Source organism: Ptiloglossa arizonensis, chromosome 5 (assembly GCF_051014685.1).
Source record: "Ptiloglossa arizonensis isolate GNS036 chromosome 5, iyPtiAriz1_principal, whole genome shotgun sequence".
Classification (NCBI taxonomy): Eukaryota; Metazoa; Arthropoda; class Insecta; order Hymenoptera; family Colletidae; genus Ptiloglossa; species Ptiloglossa arizonensis.
The window spans coordinates 20,917,495-20,937,205 of NC_135052.1; the positions used below are offsets into that span (position 1 = coordinate 20,917,495).

General features: G+C 38.3%; 1 protein-coding gene across 4 annotated transcripts in view; it reads right to left on the bottom strand.

Annotated features, from left to right (window-relative positions):
* LOC143146720 (A-type potassium channel modulatory protein DPP6) overlaps positions 1-19,711 on the bottom strand; it is a 172,302-nt gene that overhangs the window by 55,781 nt on the left and 96,810 nt on the right. For 3 of the 4 annotated variants that reach the window (XM_076311277.1, XM_076311275.1, XM_076311276.1), the window contains exon 3: positions 16,130-16,374. In XM_076311277.1, the coding sequence (XP_076167392.1) occupies positions 16,130-16,231 (102 nt within the window). In that variant the 5' untranslated portion in view covers positions 16,232-16,374. The remainder of the gene's footprint in view (positions 1-16,129; positions 16,375-19,711) is intronic. The other variant, XM_076311278.1, reaches the window with a different exon arrangement.

Genomic DNA, 19,711 nt, shown 5'->3' on the forward strand with positions numbered 1-19,711 from the left:
ATAGTCCAATTGGAGGTTTTTCGCTGACAATCGGGCAACACCAACTTCCAAACTGACGTTTGTCACACGGAAGATGTTGACGGCCAGTTTCCTGGTCGACCGTGCGCGACGCTTTGTCGAATCTCTCGTCTTCCGTCCGATTGGGCCACGGTTCACCCCCCACCACTCTCTAATTGAGCCACGGCTCACCTCCCACCACTCTCTAATTGAGCCACTTCCACGGCGCGCTCCACGGGGAGCCGGAGTGGGGGTGTCCGTGGATAACACGCGACAACGAAACGGGTTTGGTCGAAACTGTCGTTGCATTTGCGGTCGTAGCCCGACCATAGTGTGTAACGTTCTCGTTCAAAGGACCACGTGCACGCACGCACGCACGCGCACACAGCTGAGGACGAGGCTATCGCAACTTCCTCCCCAATGGCTCTTTCATCCTTGGAGGCCCCGTTGCACGATGATCGAGTTATTCCGTGCTGGTGTGCTCGCCACCAGTTTCGCAACGACACGGACCACTTGAACTACGAATTCTCTCTCGTCTTCTCTCCGCTTTCCAGATTTCAAGAGGACGCACGGCCGGATAACCGGTCCACTTCGGTCTGTGGTCTCGTTTCGTGACCCGTGGAAGGTTGCGGCACTTCCGCCGCGGGAACGACCCGATCGCGAGCGGTTTCCTCGTTGTTCGGTTGTTTCGGAGGGATTGAAGGATTTTGGACGATAACGCTTCTTGTGTTATCCCACTTGGGGATCGGGTTCACGAGTTGGTGTTTTGAGCGGGAGGTCGGTGAACTTTGAAAGAATTTATCATAGCTGGAAATTAACTTCTTAGTATTTTCTATTTTTAAGAAACGTTTAATTTTGAGTCTTTCTACGTGGAATTGTTGTGAAGAAAAGTAGTATTTAATTTTGAATTTTTGTGCAAGGAATTGTAAAAAAAATTAATATTTAACTTTGAGTTTTTGTGCACGGAATTGTAAAAAAATTAATATTTAATTTTGAATCTTTGTGCGTGATATTGTTGTAAAGGAAATTAATATTTAATTTTGAGTTTTTATGCTTGAAATTGTTCTAAAGGAAATTAATATTTAATTTTGAGTTTTCGTGCATGGAATTGTAAAGGAAATTAATATTTAATTTTGAATTTTCGTGCACGGAATTGTAAAGAAAATTAATATTTAATTTTGAGTCTTTATGCGCGAAATTGTGAAGTAAATTAACCCTTTGGATAAATATTTGTTTGAAAAGAATGTTGCGTATGGAACGGATTTAATTTGCAGATTTGTTTTAAACTCGTCGTCTTGCGTATGGCTAAACAAGTTTCAAGAGGTTAATATTTGAAGACCAAAATTTCATTAGTTTATAAATGTACGGTAAGAAAGTATGAAAACTATTTTCTTTTGGGTGGATTTATGAAGTAACGAAGTTATTCAGAAATACAACGGCGGGTGTAGTCGAAGTGAAGTTTGCCCATGGCAAACTTAGGATTTCTTTTGGAGTAAACGCTCAGATTAGTCAATTTTAGTGCAACTCTGTGCGTAGAATTTTTATAATGAGAATTGAAATATTTCGGTGGATATTGAATTTATTTACTAAGGTATGAAAACTGTTTTTTTTTTATACGATAGATGTTTAAAGTAATGAAATTATTTCCAAATATTCTGGTGGATACAGTTGAAGTAAAACTTGCCCAACCCCTTGGAATTTATTTTAAAGTAAACTTTTACATTATTTAATTACACCGCAACTCTGTGCGTGGATTTTTGTAAAACAAACTAAAGTATTTCAGTTTGATTTATAAAGTAACGAAACTATTCCCAAGTAACTACTTTGGTAACCCTTGGTAACTAAACCGTTTAAATATTAAAATTGATTTTAGCACGAAGAGCTCAAGGGGTTAACGAATTCAAATTCGAATTCTTCGAGTACGAATTATTTCTCTTCTCAAACTGCAAATGGTCTGACTGAGAATGATTTTGACACATACGAATAACAAAAATTATTGGAATGGGATAAATTTTGTCACAAAATCTATTTATTATTTTTTTAGGACAAAGTTACTTTCGAAGTTATAGTAATGTTTTACGAAACACTCTGTATATAAAATTCACGTTCTTATGTTCTCGAGGTTTGTATAGGTTAACGAGAACAGTCCGAACAGTTCGCAAACACGCAAACTGCGCAACAATTTGCAAACACGCGAAAAGGTGCTTGCAATTTGCTCAACGACCGAACATTTATTACGATTGATCCCTTGTCCTACATCTCCACTAGGTTCAACACGATCGTCAACACCCTCGTGAACTGCTCCAAACGATTCGATTATTGACACGAATCTTGTGTACTGGCATAAAAAAGTGTTTTTTCCCGTTTCTATAGACAGGGTGCTCCGTAGTTAACGCGTTCGAGTGCTGTTACGCAAATTGGGCATTTGGTGGCTGCGGATGACTTAAATAATTTATTCCTGGCAACGTCATAAACCGGAATTAGTGGTCAACCTGACTACCCAAGCCTAATGGCTTGTTTCAATAGTTAGGTTAGGTCTGGGTTAGATCCGTTAGCTCGAAAGCTAGTTTCTAGGAATCCTAGGAACGACATACCGAATGTGGTACATTTGTAAATAGATTTACCAGCGAATCACATGTTCGTTTCCAAATCGTGGGAAAACGTTCATAGGAAAAGATCGCTGCAGATGTAGGGTACACTCGATCGTACAGAGAGTCGCAAATATCTAGTGAAATACAATCAAGTGCAATCAAACATAATCAAACGTAGCCAAACGTAGCCAAACGTAATCAAACGTAGCCAAATTTAATCACAGTCTTTCAGAGTAATTTAAGAGATTGCAATTACATTCTAAAATTATATCTCTCTGCTATTATCTCTCAAAATATTGGAGATGGACACGAATTGTTTAGAACAAATTCTTTACGAGTTTTGATAGATAACAAGAGGAGGTTCTTATCGGAAAAATAAATTGTAAAGAAATAAAGAAATTCAACTTCCTTACAAAAACAACACCGAGTAAAAATTTGTCAATAATTCCAGATCAAGTGTCCTTAAATTTTGATAAATAACAAGATGTTCATATCGGTAAAATAAATTGTAAAGAAATAAAGAAACTCAATTCCTTACAAAAACAACACCGAGTAAAAATTCGTCAATAATTCCGTATCAAGTGTCCTTAATTTTTGATAAATAACAAGATGTTTATATCGGTAAAATAAATTCTAAAAAAAATTAATAAACTCAACTTCCTTACAAAAACAACACCCAATAAAAATTCGTCAATAATTCCAGATCAAGTGTCTTTAAATTTTGATAAATTACAAGATGTTCATATCGATAAAATAAATTGTAAAAAAATAATTAAATTCAACTTCCTTACAAAAACAACACCGAGTAAAAATTCGTCAATAATTCCAGATCAAGTGTCCTTAAATTTTGATAAATAACAAGATGTTCATATCGATAAAATAAATTGTAAAAAAATAATTAAACTCAACTTCCTTACAAAACCAACACCGAGTAAAAGTTCGTCAACAATTCCGTACCACATGTCCCTAACCACTTACGATTTAACCAGCAGTTTATGAGAGCATCATCGTTTCCATTTGCGCGGTGTTTCGCACGATTGGTAGCCAGGAATTCTCATTATCGCGAAGTACAAGGCGGAACCAAAAGGGAAAGGGCTCGCTGATCAACCACGGTCGACGAAAGTCGCGCGTACACCGTTTCGCGAGATTGCATCGGCAGCGTCGTTAATGGATCGCCCGTCGCGATAACAGCGCCACCGGTCGTTAGAGGCGTTGTTGTCGCGCGTGAATCGCCCAACTCTCCCGCCAAGAAACTGAAAAGCATCCGGTTGTCAGCCGCAAGCAATTAGGGGCTAGGGAGAGGGGGCGTGTTTTCGCGCTTCGACTTCTGTCGAAAGGATTTTCCTGTCGATTCTTCCGTTCGGTTCACCGGGCGGCTAAATTGCACGGTTCTCGGGAACCAGATAGAGGTTAGGTTCACGAAGGAACTTCGATTCCTCGGTGATATTAAATTGACATTGTTCGATGATACCCTGGCGATGGAATGCGATTCTTTCCCGAAAACTCGAGCTCGACGATGTACGCGGAGGAATGATGAGATGAGTCTCGATCGGGGTCTTTATTATGAAGTTTGGGCGGTTGAGTTTCGGGCGAAGGTATGTAGGCAATTATGAGGCGGGAGATGATAGTGTGGAGAGGAGAGGAGGGGAAATTTAATGGAGTGATAAAGTTAAGTATACAAATTTTGAAATAGTCGAGTAAGGAAGGGATGGAAATTTTGAATTTGGAAGAGAGAGAATAATTTCCAGACAATGGGACGAGTGGAAATTTAATAGAGTGAAAAATATTGTCAATACGTAAGTGGATGTAATTTTTGTTTGTTTGATATATTTCAGTATTTGGAAAACAATCAAAATTTTAAGTTTAGGGGAGAGGGAGGGGTTATGTCGAGCGAATAGAACGAGTACAAAATGAATAAAGTGAAAAAAGTATAGGTGGTTGGTAATTATTGTTTTTTGTTGTATAACAATAGTGGAAAATATCGAGGAAGTGAGGAGAAGAAAATAGAAGGACTTAGAAAAAGCAAAAGTTGCTTAAATATCATTTAGAATTTATGTTCAATGTATAATATATTCATTATTATTGGAAATTCTTGTAGAGGGTTGTGATTATGGTAATTGGTAATAATACATATATCTATCTTCAGAACAATGGGGTGGCTATATTATTCGGCAGGAAAGGGCACGTGTGTGCGCATAAATTAAATTTGAGCAACATATACATGTGCATTGTTCATAGATAATTCTATGAAGCGGAATGGTACGCGAATATTGAAATTTGGCTAGAAGATTAATTCTAAAGAGAAAGCTGCCTAATGGAAACTGAACGTGTTGCAGTTAAGCAGCCAACTTTATGTGTAAGCATGAACACATGTACGAAATTAATGTTTACGTTGTGTATTATTGCAAACAACGAAGTGTATTACATTAAAAATTTAATTAATTTTTCGCCGAGGAAGAACGACATTAAAAAAAGATAAATATGATTCATATGTACTACAAATTTAAAAACGTGTACTGTTTTGCTTATTTCTGATCAGAAATTTATTTTATCATTCTTATTTTGCATTAGACATTTATTTCGCTTTATTTTTATTCCTGACCAAACATTTACTTTGTGTTTTTATTTCTGATTGGAGAATATTCTTTATGTTTTTCCATAAGATAAATATGTTAAATATTACTATTGGAAAGCAAATTTATAGTTAATAGTAGCTTTCTTCGTTTATGAAACATTTCGTTGTAGACAAGAAATATGAAACATGTAAATTTTGGGGATAAGAAATCGAAACTCTTCTTCCAATTAATGTCTTCTATATACAGGGTATGCAAAAACATAGAAACAAATAATATCTGAAGTTTTAAATCTTTGCAATTAAGATTTATAAACGACTTATAAAAATACATCATTCACGAAAAAATGTTCTCTTAAATACCGAGTCTTGGAAACTCGCATTTTTACGAAGACTAATGCCTTATTAATTCAATCATGTTGGGCTTACCATCAATATTTGGTAAACTTTTTGCAAAAGAACGCGTACTGCGTTCTTCCACCATCGCCGAATATTTTACACCGCCTCGTGCAAACGGAGAATATTTTATCAAGGATGGCAATCTTCTCGGAAGAATGGGAAAAAAGTGGAGGGGAGTTGATTAAATTTCGAGTTACTCTGTCGCACTGTAATATTATTTAAACGAGAAGCAGCATCAATTTTCCGTCATGACCGACTCGGAAAATAAAAACCCGAGGAATTATTGAAAATTTCGTTGCGGTAACGAGATTTTTCAAATAACAGAAAGGAGCTGAAGAAAATTGTACCTATCCGAAATGTCCTTGCGTGGAAAATTTTACAAAACGTCAGCGCAAAACGAGGAGAATATTAATTTCGTATTATCTCTTCGCCAAATGAAAAGTGACAGTTGTATTTATTCTCAAGGGGATTCTATTGACCCTTTGGGCCCTGAATGTTCCCGGTCGAAGCAATCTGCATGGACAGTGCGTGTAATATTTTTCTGCTAACATAAATTTGTAATAATACATATAAACATAAATTTTGATAACTGAAGGTAAAATGTATAACTAAGTTATAATTGTAATTCTTTTACTCCGAAGTAAATAATACGAGAAAATTATTTTCGAAGATATCTATATGGGTGCATACTCCATACGCTTTCTCTAAACGCATATATACGTCCACAGCACTCAAAGGGTTAATGCATTGGAGAGGTGTCGATCATTCTCTAAATCTTCAATTAGTAATTCTTTTACGCCAACTTAAATAATATAAGAAAGTTATTCTCAAACATATCTATATGTGTCCACAGTCCACACCGATAGCTTTCTCTAAACGCATATATACGTCCACAGCATTCAAAGAGGTAATGCCTCAGAGAGGTGTCAATCATTCTCTAAATCTCCAATTAGTAATTCTTTTACGCCAAATTAAATAATATAAGAAGGTTATTTTCAAATATATCTATATGTGTTTTCAGTTCACACCGATAGCTTTCTCTAAACGCATATATACGTCTACAGCACTCAAAGAGGTAATGCCTCAGAGAGGTGTCGATCATTCTCTAAATCTTCAATTAGTAATTCTTTTACCCCAAATTAAATAATATAAGAAAGTTATTTTCGAATATATCTCTATGTGTACACAGTCCACACCGATAGCTTTCTCTAAACGAATATATACGTCCACAACACTCAAAGAGGTAATGCCTCACAGAGGTGTCAATCATTCTCTAAATCTTCAATCAGTAATTCTTTTACCTCAACTTAAATGATACAAAACAATTATTCTGGAACATATGTACATACTCCAATAGTCCACACCGATAACTTCCTCTAACGTATATATACGTCCACAGCACTCAAAGAGGTAATGCCTCGGAGAGGTGTCGATCGTTCTCTAAATCTTCAATGAGTAATTCTTTTACTCCAACTTAAATAATATAAAAACACTATTTTCAAATATACCTATATGTGTCCACAGTCCACACAGATAGCTTTCTGTAAACAAATATATACGTCCACAGCACTCAAAGAGGTAATGCCTCAGAGAGGTGTCGATCATTCTCTAAATCTTCAATCAGTAATTCTTTACCTCAACTTAAATAACACAAAACAATTATTCTCGAACATATACACATACTCCAATAGTCCACACCGCTCTCTCCAAACGTATATACACGTTCACAACACTTGAAAGGTTCATTTCCAGACCGAAGTTCCCCGACCAAGATCGGTACTGCACCAGTTATCGCGTAAAACAATTTAGGAACCGATGAAAATTATTCGACCGACGTGTTCCCCTGCTTATGAGAAATACTGGTTGTTATGACGGGGGGGTTGAAGAGGGTGTAGGGTGGGGTACAAGCTGCGGTTACATCGCAGCCTCGGCTGTGACGCGAGCTTTCATGAATAAATCTGCATGCCGGGCTGAAAATTTACACGACCGGGCGTTGCAACATTGTCGCGCGGTATGTAAATATTATCCAAACACGCAGTCGTATTCCGGCAGTCGGTGTAAATTTAGACTTTACCCGCCGCGAAGGCCTCAGTTTTATCGATCGGAAATTCCATCGGCGTTACCACCCGTGCCCCCGTAACGTCTATGGGAATTATACGCGCGCGCGCGTGAATATCTATGAGAGTTCGGTTATAAATAATATAACGCGCGCTGGTTACACTCGGCTAGCAACGTTCCGTGACATTCTATAGTACTCGCGGTAACTATTTCCAAACTTCCCTCCTTTTGAGGCGACACCGCGGGAATGTCACTTTGTAACGACATTCTCGTCATTGTCCGCCATGGAATGACACCGGTGAAACTATGCCGTGGAACGAACCTACGAACGCTCGATGTGCATCGTCACTGTCGTTCACCTCTTTTTTTTGCTAATTTTACGCTCGATTACACTGGAAGTTTAATGATCGTCCCTCAATAATCGTGGTCTAGCGAGGAGGTGTATAGTTTTGATCGTAGATGGAGTATTTTTTAAAATGGAGCATTAGAGAGCTAGGAGAATATTTTTGTACCAACTTTCGTCTCGGAGAATGGATTTTGAAAATTTGTGGGACACGTGAAAGTATGATATACTTACGTGAAATTATGATTTAGTGATCTGAAAAAGTGTGAGTGGTTGTTATCGGTCATTGATAGACTATCTTGCAAAATGTAACATTAGTGATCTAGGGGATGATTTTTAGCGGAAAAGTAAATAAAAAATGTAGAATGGAATATTTTCATACGAGCTTTCGTTTGAGAGAGAATTGATCTTGAAAATGTATGGGGCGTGTGAAATTGTACTATGGACTTATTTAGGGTTTGAACGAGTAGTGTGTATCATCAGTGTATCATTTCGACATTTATTTCGTAATTTTATTGAATTTTATTTGAATCCATCGTGATCTTGCAAAAATGTGCGAGTGTCTGTTATTGGTCATAGATAGAGTATCCTGCAAAATGTAGCATTAGTGAGCTAGGAGACCATTCTCCGTGAAAAAGTAAATCGAAAATGTAGAATAAAATGTTTTCATACGAGCTTTCGTTTCCGAGAGAATGGATTTTGAAAATTCATGGGGCGCGCGTGCCATTGAATATGAATGGGCTAACGTGTCCGTACATTGCTTCCTGTTTCTACTTGCATTGACGTTTATCAACAGAGCGAAGTGTTATCTATTTTTCGTGGATCTTTTTGTGTGCCAAACGGTTCAAGCGGATTGAAACGGATAAAAGTATAACATTGAACGTAGTTGTGACGAGCGATTTATTAGTCGAAGAGAAAATATATATAAATTATTTGACGTGGAAATTTTAAGTGTCTCGGGCCGAAATATAAAATAAAAAAAATTCTTACAGTGAGAAGTAATATGATGAAGTTCGTGTAACGTATAACGTCTCGTATATAAATTTCTAAACTTTGCTGTATCGTTTCACAGGAAAAAATGTTTTTTTTTACGTTTCTATTTATCTAGACGAATATTTCAATTCGATAGTTATAGGAAACACGAAACAGAAATAATAAATGGATTGTCAGCGTTACATTCGGTGATATTGATTTTAATGGAACAAGTTTTGTACCAGACGAAATGAAAAAAACATTTTCGATGTTTACAAATACCGAAATAAATAGAAATAACAAGTTATGGATTGATACGTTCACCGAACGTATATCATCAAACGGTAGTGTATTGCACGCGAGCTCTCGAAATTTTTTAAATCAATTTTCTCTAAAACGAAACTTTACAGACGAAAAATTGATATCCCACGTTCTCCATTTATTTTTTTTTTTCTAAAGAATTATCTATCTAATCGCTGGGTAGTTATTTTACGGGATACTTTCTATACATCGAGAACTTCAAACGTTGAATTTATTAGTTTGTTCGATTTATTGCACACAAAGTTTGTTAAAAAATTTATTTATATCGTTTAAATATATTTAATTATTCGCCTTCCGCAATTTTCAAAATGTCTCCTGTATCTAGAGAACAACCTTGTATCGTAATTGTGTATTTTAAAGAATTTTAAAGAAATTTTTGTTATTCAACGATTTTATTTACCAAAATGTAACTTCGACTGTACGAATGTATGCACTGCAGAGAAGTCAAGGTAAAAGAGTGTGATTCAGCAAATTTATACATTATTATACGTTATTCGGAAATTTCGCTGACCTTTGGTCTTTGCCAGAGCTTGAAACACCAAGTTACTTAATTAACGTTCATTAATACGCTTGTTTGTGCGTCCAGTTTGTACACCTCGAAACCTTTCAGAATTGATACAGGGAACGTATTTGAGTACTTGGGCTTTCCATAACTCACCCATTGTTCATTTCACATTGTGGTGGAGCGTAAATTTAACGTCGAAACGTTTCTAACAATCGAGAACCAGAAAAAATACATTAATGCTTATACTTTTCAGATTGTATGCCTTTTCTCGAAACGATTATTTCACTCGGTTTAACAACGTCCCTGATTCGATTTCCTGGAACGTAATCTAAAAACTAAAATTTAAAATTTAATAAATCAGGCTTAATTTTTCGAAGTATATGCAAACAAACAAAACTATTCACATTCAAGAACCAACCTTTAACTATTACCTCTAATAATTTCTTAATTTCGATTTGGTAAAACCATGCTGATGTCGAACGAAAATATGGAGAAACAGTATTTTATATTTAATTTTTATTTCAACATTATTTTCGATCGTTCTGCAGATTGGGGGAATACTAATTTATTTCCGGAGAAATACTAATCTATAATATATAATAAGTATATATAATATGTATAATCTATAATAAGTATAATAAAATAGGTGAAGACCTTTCAAATTAAAGTCGATAAACAAATGATAAAACATCACTTCTACAGATTATCTTATTAATACTCATTGATACTATGTTAATTACTATTATTTTTCAGCATTATGCGACATTATCGTGCTTGTTACGCACGAAAGATCAGGTTGACCAGTCGGAAGAGCTAAAGAACTTACTTAGAGGTCTTTGTTCTCCTTAGGCTCGCGTTAAAAAGGAGCACCGATCAGCGTTTTTAAATCGATCAGGTGTGCAGCATTCTTTAAGTGGGCAGTTGATCGAGTAATAAATTCTGATTGGCACTCACCAACCGCGGCACAAGTGCAAGGTACACACAGGGGAGTACCGATCAATCAAGTAGTATAAGTCGAACGGAGTCAGCCTTGAGAAACCAAACACTCCGGGATTGGTTCTCGGGGTACGTCTTTTTGTGCGAACCAATACAGTTGATCATTAGCCAGGAAGCTTACAGGTTTCGATGGAATGAGAATCACTAATGCAAACGGTACACAGAGATTCCAGATAGTCACTTCTCCAAACACTGTCTTCATTCACCTTAACTTTCTCGATCGGACAATTGGAATCCTAGCCTCGTGCACGATACAATCGTTCACTGCTATGAATCGATGATGTACGTGTTTGGTTTGTGCGAACGGACTGAATTTTAATAGCGATAGTGATTTATGCACGAGTGTACGTTGAAAGAGATGTGATTCCATTGTTCGGATACGAGAGTGGGGAAAAGTTGAGTGGTAGAAGACGAGAATGGAAGGAAGAACATTTGAGTATCAAAAGAACTAATGTTACCTGCAGAATGCATCTGTAGTGATTACGAATCGAAGATATCGAAATTATATTCCATTTTCGTTTTCTTGTTTCTTTTCTTTATTTTATTTTGTAATTTCTACGTGCAACTGTGCGCTGAAAAATAATGATTTTTTCTTTTGTAACAAAGTGCATTGAATGTAACAGTATAGAACTCTTCGATGTTCCATATTCGGTACCGTATGAAAAGGATGAGTAATTATCCAGAGATGTTTCTGATGAACAGCTGGAGTTGAATCTCCAAATGTAAACGCGAATCTTAGGAATAACTTGACAACACTCGCAGTCGAGCATGTTCGACTAATATCTAATTTTGTGTATCCAAAGGAGTGTGGTGCGAAGTGATGCAGGACAGGTTACTGTTTCCAAGTGGCTTGGAGTTTAAGTAGTTTCAGAATTTCTGGTCAGACGGCGATATCATTGATAACTTTGAATATAAACGTCGACGATAACGGGGGTTTCTAACGATCTGAGCGGATATTATAACTGCATCATGTTCAGTGATCGTACCTTAATTCGTTAAACGTCAAATTTATTTTCTTCTACAATTTATATCGTACTCGTTCTCACGATTGGAGTCCGTAATGCTGTATACTAGGTCGTTCAATAAGTTCTGTCGTTCGTTAAAAAAAGAATACGATTTCATGGTATTTGTTTCTAGGAAGCTGTAACTTATCTATCTAAAATAATAGTACCTTTTCGATAATATGTTTATACACACAATATAATGCAGAGTATTCTTGAAAGAGAATAAAATAAAAAAAAAAGAAACAATATTCAAGTAGTCTCGGTTCAACCAAGATCTCAGATCAGCCCACAATCAAACCAGCGATTCGTTATTTTCAATTTTATAAAAAACATCCTACTCCAATTCAAAATCCACCCACAATGATCAACTGGGACGTCGAACCGCCCAGTGTGAAAATCGATAAGGAAACCTTCAGAACACACCTAACCCAAACCTACGTCCCCCCCCCCCCCAAAAAAAAATTCACAAGAAACCGAACGGTAACAGTACCCCGTCGAAGTCCCCGAGACTTTAATATCGGTCTTCCCGCGACCCGATAATTATTTGCCAATTCTCGGTCCACCCCCACTCTCGACCCGTCCTGGCCCCACCCCCAACTACGCAATTACGATCTTCATCCAGCTTCCCTCGCAACTTCTTATTCGGTGGAATTTCAATCGCCACGAAGACGCAATCAACGAGCTGAAACTTGGCCGGTAGGAATCCGTGAAGAATTCGGGTGGTAAAGGTAGAACCCCCGACAGGATTCAGTTTTCAGTGAATTATATCCGGAGGAGGATCCGTCTCTCGGTTATCAGCGGCTCGCACAGCATCGTCGCCCCCTTAAACGCATCGGTTTTCCATCTCGAGATGGCGCAGCCAGAACAGTTCCCGCGAACTTGCCGGAGCCAGAACAGTTCCCGCGAACTTGCCGGAGCCCCTCTCGTGCCGCGCCTTTGCATAATTAACTTTCCCGAGCGTTCGAGACGCTCCGCCCCCTTTCCCGCCCGACCAGCCGGGCATCGTTTACTGTGCGGGATTCAGACGCGATATCGGCCGTCTGCGGCCCCCTCGACAGTCAATTCTCGCGTGGCCAGGTGACGAGAGCAGTGAAAACAAACGGCACCGGAGCCAAGGAGCCCCGGCTCGCATAATGAATCCACGGCCCCTCTCGACGACTCGCTCCACCGATTTACTCGCCCTACTGCCGCGTAATTGGCGCCTCTTTGTTTCCAGGAGACCGGGATCGTACGAAACTCTTTCTCCGAGCTGTTCGCCGGACGGAACCACGGCGTCTTCGAAACGTCACCCCGGTTACTTGCAAGTGTAATTAATTTGACATCTATCCGGGGCGAGAAACGGTTCCAAGTCGAAGGGTGATTAATCGGGGTGTTTTTGGGGATGGTAGCGCAGGGGTGTAGGAGTTTCTTTCTGGAAGGGGACGAGTGGAGTTAAATACTTTTCGAGAGATGTTTCGGGCGAGTACGAAAGTGAAATGTGGTTGGATGTAATTTTGTAATTTTAGATGAGGCTTGTTTTAAAGTGTAGGGGGTTCGATTATAGAAGAATAGTCTTTTAGGGGTGATTCTATGGGGAAGAATAAGGAGAAAGTAAAGAGGGAGGGAATTGTATAGGGAGACTTGTTTCGAAGTTATAGTGAATGAAAAATTCGGGTCAGATCGTCGGTGCATGTGAGGCAGGTCGGTGAGAGCGCGGCCAGTGGCGGCGGACACTGACTTTCTTTTCTTCTTGCACGCGCTTATTAGAATTTCTCTGCTTCTTCTTGATTCTTTTAATTGAAAGTTTCTTTCCTTTGGTTTTAACGAGGGTCCAAACGATAAACTCGTTTCGAAATAAAATCTTTTTTCTTATCGAATTTTATTCACTCTTTCCAGAACGATGCAAAAGTAATATTACACGTTGCTCAACTTCTCTTTCAGTTCCTCTTCAGAAGAATCTTGCGAGTTCAAGCCGTTTCAATTAATAACAATTTACCGTTTTATCATCGAATATTATCCAATTGTTAAACACTAAGATTTTAGACACACATTCCCGAGTAGAGCTGAAAGTAGTGGTCGGAACTACTGGCTTTAAATCGCTCTGGAAATACTAAATAAAACTTTTACTACTCTAAACGTCGTTAAAATTTATTAGCGATTTAGTGGAAGTGCTTTCCACTCTCCTTCGGGGTAGTGCTTTTCTATATTGCTGTTAGAAATTATTGTGAACGCGTGGCAAGGAAATATTATTGGAGCGGTGAAACGGATTCGAACCTAGCATTTCACCTTCGTGCTCAGGAAGTAGGCAAGTTTATGGTAATTGTACGATCATACTTTCGGTTGGCGAACATAGTGGAAGGAACGTGGCCAGTCTCGTCCACGTTGAACTTTTACCGGCCAGTTTCTACCGGATTTTGTAATTAGTAAAGGAACATGATATTCGGCGAGGTCTTCGTGGCAAACGACGACTTCGCGAAGTTGTTCATTCATGGTCGTTTACATTAATTGTTTCGTTAATTCGGACACGGTTGCTTCAAAGAATCCACTTTGATGTTCTAGAAACGGTGTAACAGCTCTCCGTGCGAGGTGGGAAACGCTCGTAAACCAAGGCCAGAATCCTTGGAACAAAGAACGGCTAATGAAACTCGGAGAAAGACGTGTGCATTTTCTTCCTCGCGGACGCGAAAATTCACGCTAAAACTGTTTTTCACCGAGAGAATGGAAATTGGCCGACTTGATTCTCGGGAATAAGTTTAATATTATCTCGAGTGCATACCACCGCGGTTTTCAAATTTTCTAGTTCGTTAATCCCGTGCTCCACGCGTGCACCATGTCTCGAGTATTCAAATTAACAAATTTTCTGACACTCCGGACGTTCAAGTTTACTATTTTTGCATTTTGCAATTTTTGAATTATCGCGAGTTCTCGAAGTTGTCGCGTTAAAACTTTCGAATTTTTCGAATTTCAAGCTTTTGGATTTTCATATTTTTCAATTCTCGAAATTTCGGTTTACCGATTTTATACATCAAAGAGGTTGAAATAGGAAAATTTTTAAATATGTTGAATTTTCAAAATTTGTAATTTTCATCCGCGAAGAAATCGAAACTTATTTATTTTATTCGGTACGGAACAATAATCCATCAGAAATCTCTGCTGCTGTGGAATCGATAGATTAATTTTTTGAAAAATTTATCTACAAGCATTTATCACAGTTACTCGTTTGGAGTTGTGAACGTCGTTTCGAAAAGGATTGTAAAAATATTGGAAAAAAATCCTTTTCAATCTTTACTGCAGCTTTAATCTTCCAATCCTCGACTTTAAAAGCTGTGGAATGTTCGGATTTAAGTATTTTCAAAATGCTCGAATTTTTCAAATTTGAAATTTCCTACCTGCCAGCTATTTCAATCTTCGAACTTCAAAGTATCCAAACTTTCTCAATGTTTAAATTCCAAGCGTCGATCGGTATTTGCAGTCAACGATTGCAGCGACGAACGATTCAATTTCTGAGCCCTAATTCTCTTGAAGGACATCTCGTCCAGTATTTGCATCGAAACAGTGTTGATGTGTTCCTTTGATTGTAACAAGTATATTATTTACTCGACGTGTCCACGATACGTGTGGATGTTTGTCGCAATGCTGTACGCTACGTCGCTAAATTCTATGCCAATCAACACACTAAACCATAACTATACGATCTCGGATGCAAATATCGTCATATTCCTTGCTAACATGCGTAACAAAATTTGTTTCTGTTTCTGTAAAGTATTCTCAGCCGGACATTAATGTCGATCGATCGCAGTAATAGTGACGTGTCATCGATATTGCGTTCGTGTGGATGAACATATAAAACGAAACCACTCAAGGTGCTTGGTATACAAATTTCTGGAATTCTTGGAAGAAAAATGAAACGATTCCGAAGAAACGAAAAAGACAAAAATAAACATATTCCCAAACAATCCCTTCGTCTACCGTACCACCCGACGACTCAAAGATTGCTAAAAAAAAAAACAACTAATCAATGTCTCGTGAAAGAAGCTGAGAGAAAGAAAATTAAAAATTTCCTCATCCAGACTCCGCAGAAGATACTCGACTTTGAGACACACTACTTCCAAAGTATCGTACTCGTTTCATTTTTTCCCCAGAATGTCCCTCTGTGGTCAATCAACACACCATGTTTACACACCATGTGCACTACGCTACGGTGACGGACCACCAAATACTCAGGCCACGATCGGTGAAAGATGAGACAAAGAGGGGATATATACGTATATATATATATGTACAACAGACTCCATGCTTCGAAACCTGACAAACTCGCCACGTGTCCCGGTCAACGACTAATCTCTCGACGGACAAGGGGGGATCGCACGGTGGACCGCTGGAGCGATTTACCTCTTTTACCTGGGCTGACTTTGAACGGGGATCGGCGACCTGGACGGTCTCGTCGGGAGGCAGCCGCCAGGAGTTCCTCTCGATGTTGACGCTGGCGTTCATAGCGGCCTCCTCCTCCGCCTCCCGTGTCCTTCGTCGTTCTTAACAGCTTCGTCCTTGCGCGAGCACTTCCCCGAGGTCCCCAGGGTAACCCCCGGGCCACTCCTGGGGCCGAGGTCCAACACCAGCAATCCACAGTTCCTCACCTGAAACAAAGCGGAATCGACACGATCGATCAGTTTGCTCGTTAATATTCACGATAAAGGGCCACACACTTTATCCTCGATTCATAGATTATTAATTTCGTCAGATACTTCACACACATTGGACACGTCGCCCGATTTTACAGGTACGATGAGTAATTTTACGAATGTGAGTCAAATTTTTTCTAGAGCTTTCAGAAATTTTACAAACTCGATTCTATTAATAGAAGTTTCTCAGTTTTGAATTTTAGATTCAGGAAATTTAATTGTGAAAAGTTTGATTGTTAATTGGAAGATTCAGGGTGTCTGTCTGCACATTTAATTTTGGACATGTTAGGATCACTCGATTTTCCAGGTACGATAGTTTTACGAATGTGAGTCAAATTTTTCTAAAGCTTTCAGAAATTTTACAAACTCGATTTTATTAATAGAAGTTTCTCAGTTTTGAATTCTAGATTCAAGAAATTCAATAGTGAAAAGTTTGATTGTTAATTGGAAGATTCAGGGTGTCTGTCTACAAATTTAATTTTGGACACGTTTGGATCAGTCGATCTTCCAGGTGCAATGAGTAGATTTAATGTGAGTCAAATTTTTCTAAAGCTTTCAGAAGTTCTACAAACTCGATTTTATTAATAGAAATTTCTCAGTTTTGAATTTTAGATCCAGGAAATTTAATTATGAGAGGTTTGGTGGTTAATTGGGAGATTCAGGGTGTTTGTTTGCACATTTAATTTTGGACACGTTAGGATCAGTCGATTTTCCAGGTGCAATGAGTAGATTTAATGTGAGTCAAATTTTTCTAAAGCTTTCAGAAATTTTTACAAACTCGATTTTATTAATAGAAGTTTCTCAGTTTTGAATTCTAGATTCAAGAAATTCAACAGTGAAAAGTTTGATTGTTAAGTGGGAGATTCAAGGTGTCTGGTTATAAACTTCATTTTTGGCACGTTAGGATCAATAGATTTTCCAGGTTTGATAAATAGTTTTACGAATGTGAGTCAAATTTTTCCAAAACTTCTAAAAGTTCCACGAACTCGATTTTATCAATGGCGAGTTTTTAGTTTTGATATCTCTGGGTTTTTCAGATCAAGAAAATTCAATAAGGATTCTGAGGAATTTTAATCATAAGAAATTTCACTGCTAATTGAAAGCTAATTGACGATGTTTGCCAAGGTTGTACAAACTCCATTTTATCAATAGAAATTTTTCAGTTTTGAATTTCAGATTCCCAAGAATTTCAATAGTGAGAATTTCGGTTGTTAATTGAGAGATTCAGGGTGTCTGTCTACAAACATAATTTTATCATCAAAAATTCTTCTCTTTTGAAGTTTCGGAGTTTTACACTTTTTCGAATTCCAAAGAATTTTAATAAGAAGAAATTTTTATATTAATCGAAAGGTTCAGAGTATTTGTCGAGGTTCTACGAATTCAATTTTATCAATAGAAATTCTTCACTTTTGAAATTTTTAAATTGTCCAGTCTTAGGTTCTCAAGAAATTCAATAATGAGAAATTTTACGGTTAATTGGATGATTTAGCGTGTTTGTGGAGGATTGTACTTCACTTTGTGAGCGATTTTTCAGTGTGGAAAGTGTAAACCTTCTTATTAGGAACTATGTAAGTTTTTGGATCACTAGATACGTTGAAGACCTCTGATTGGAGGCTATTAGACGTGAAAAAATAATCTCAGGGAACTTCAACTTGCTAATTGTTTATTTGCAAACGGTGTTTTTAGCAGACTTTCAAGAATGTTCAGGATAAAAACACCTTGAAAGTTAAATTAGGGTAGGCGTTACTCGTCTAGTTTAATGATTCAAATATTCAGTGATTATGATTCAACAAATTTATGAATTTATCATCTGTTCGAATATTCATAATATTTGAATAGCGTGTTGTGGATTATAAATCAAGTTTACACATCAGCTCGATTAAAAATATTACTGACTGTTTTTATTTTGTTACAGACAAAATTTTTACATTTTTCGATTGCATGTAACTTCTTTTTGCAATCGTTATGTTTTCAGCTTTGGCGGCGCTAAATTAATGTATGTTAGAAAGGAGAGAACGGAAATATAGGAAAAGGGGATAAGCGTTTCATCCCGGGCCTGCTAGTGGACTCGTCAGTAAGGCATCCTAGCAGGCCCTGCCTTATACGCCGGGACATTGGAAGATCGGTAAGAGGTCGTATATATAGCGATCGGAGCAGGTACGGGAACTTGCGGGAAACGGTTGGTGGTGAGTTTCCCTCTGGTGGCAAGCGTGGGTAGTGCCGCCACATAACCCCCTTGCCAGTGGTAAACGATACTTTGAAGTTCCGTCCTGATGTCCCAGTGGCGTAGGTATTTTTGTTCCGTTGTTCGGTGGCACAACAAGGCACAGGAGGAGGTTGTCTAGAGTAGTGGACGAGAGGAATGGTTCTTTTTCGTAGTAAGGCCCAGCTGCTGTCGATTACGAAATACGCATGGCGAGCCTTGTATGCTCAAGCCGCGATTTTACTTGTTGTCCGACGTTGATGCGTGAGCGTACCGGTACTTATGAAACGCATCCGTGTGGTCGGTGAATAATGTCGACTAAAGCTGCCTGCTGTCCTCCTGGGGTTGATCCTGATGGTTAGCCGGAGGTATAGCGTCATATCGTCGCTGGCAGGTAAAGGAGTCAACCCTCGGAGAGGGGGATTTACGAAAAATCGGCCTTTACACGTTGCGTTCCATCCATCGTCTTGTGCTGCACCTCTACTGCTGCTGTGCTGTTGTTGTCCAGAAGGTTGCGTTGGTTCTTAGACGGGGTCACCACTTTGGCGGCGCTAAATTAAAGTATGTGAGGAAGGAGCGAACGGAAATATAAGGAAGTGGGGATAAGCGTTTCATCCCGGGCCTGCTAGTGGACTCGTCAGTAAGGCATCCTAGCAGGCCCTGCCTTATACGCCGGGACATTGGAAGATCGGTAAGAGGTCGTATATATAGCGATCGGAGCAGGTACGGGAACTTGCGGGAAACGGTTGGTGGTGAGTTTCCCTCTGGTGGCAAGCGTGGGTAGTGCCGCCACACAGCTGCAAAAACATAATCGACTTAATGACAAAACATAATCTTAAAGAAAATAATACGTGACTACTAATACTCGAATAAGATATAATATTTGACTACTAATACTCGAATAATATTCGAAAACTAAAATAATCGAAGTTTATTTGTAGCATACTAATACTAACGAATAATTTAACTATTTAATCATTCGAATAATTCCAGTTCTATTTCAAATCTATAATCACGCAATAATGAACAAATTTAAGATATTAAAAACATATATAACATTTCAGTTTCTAATCATAGTAAAGTTAATAA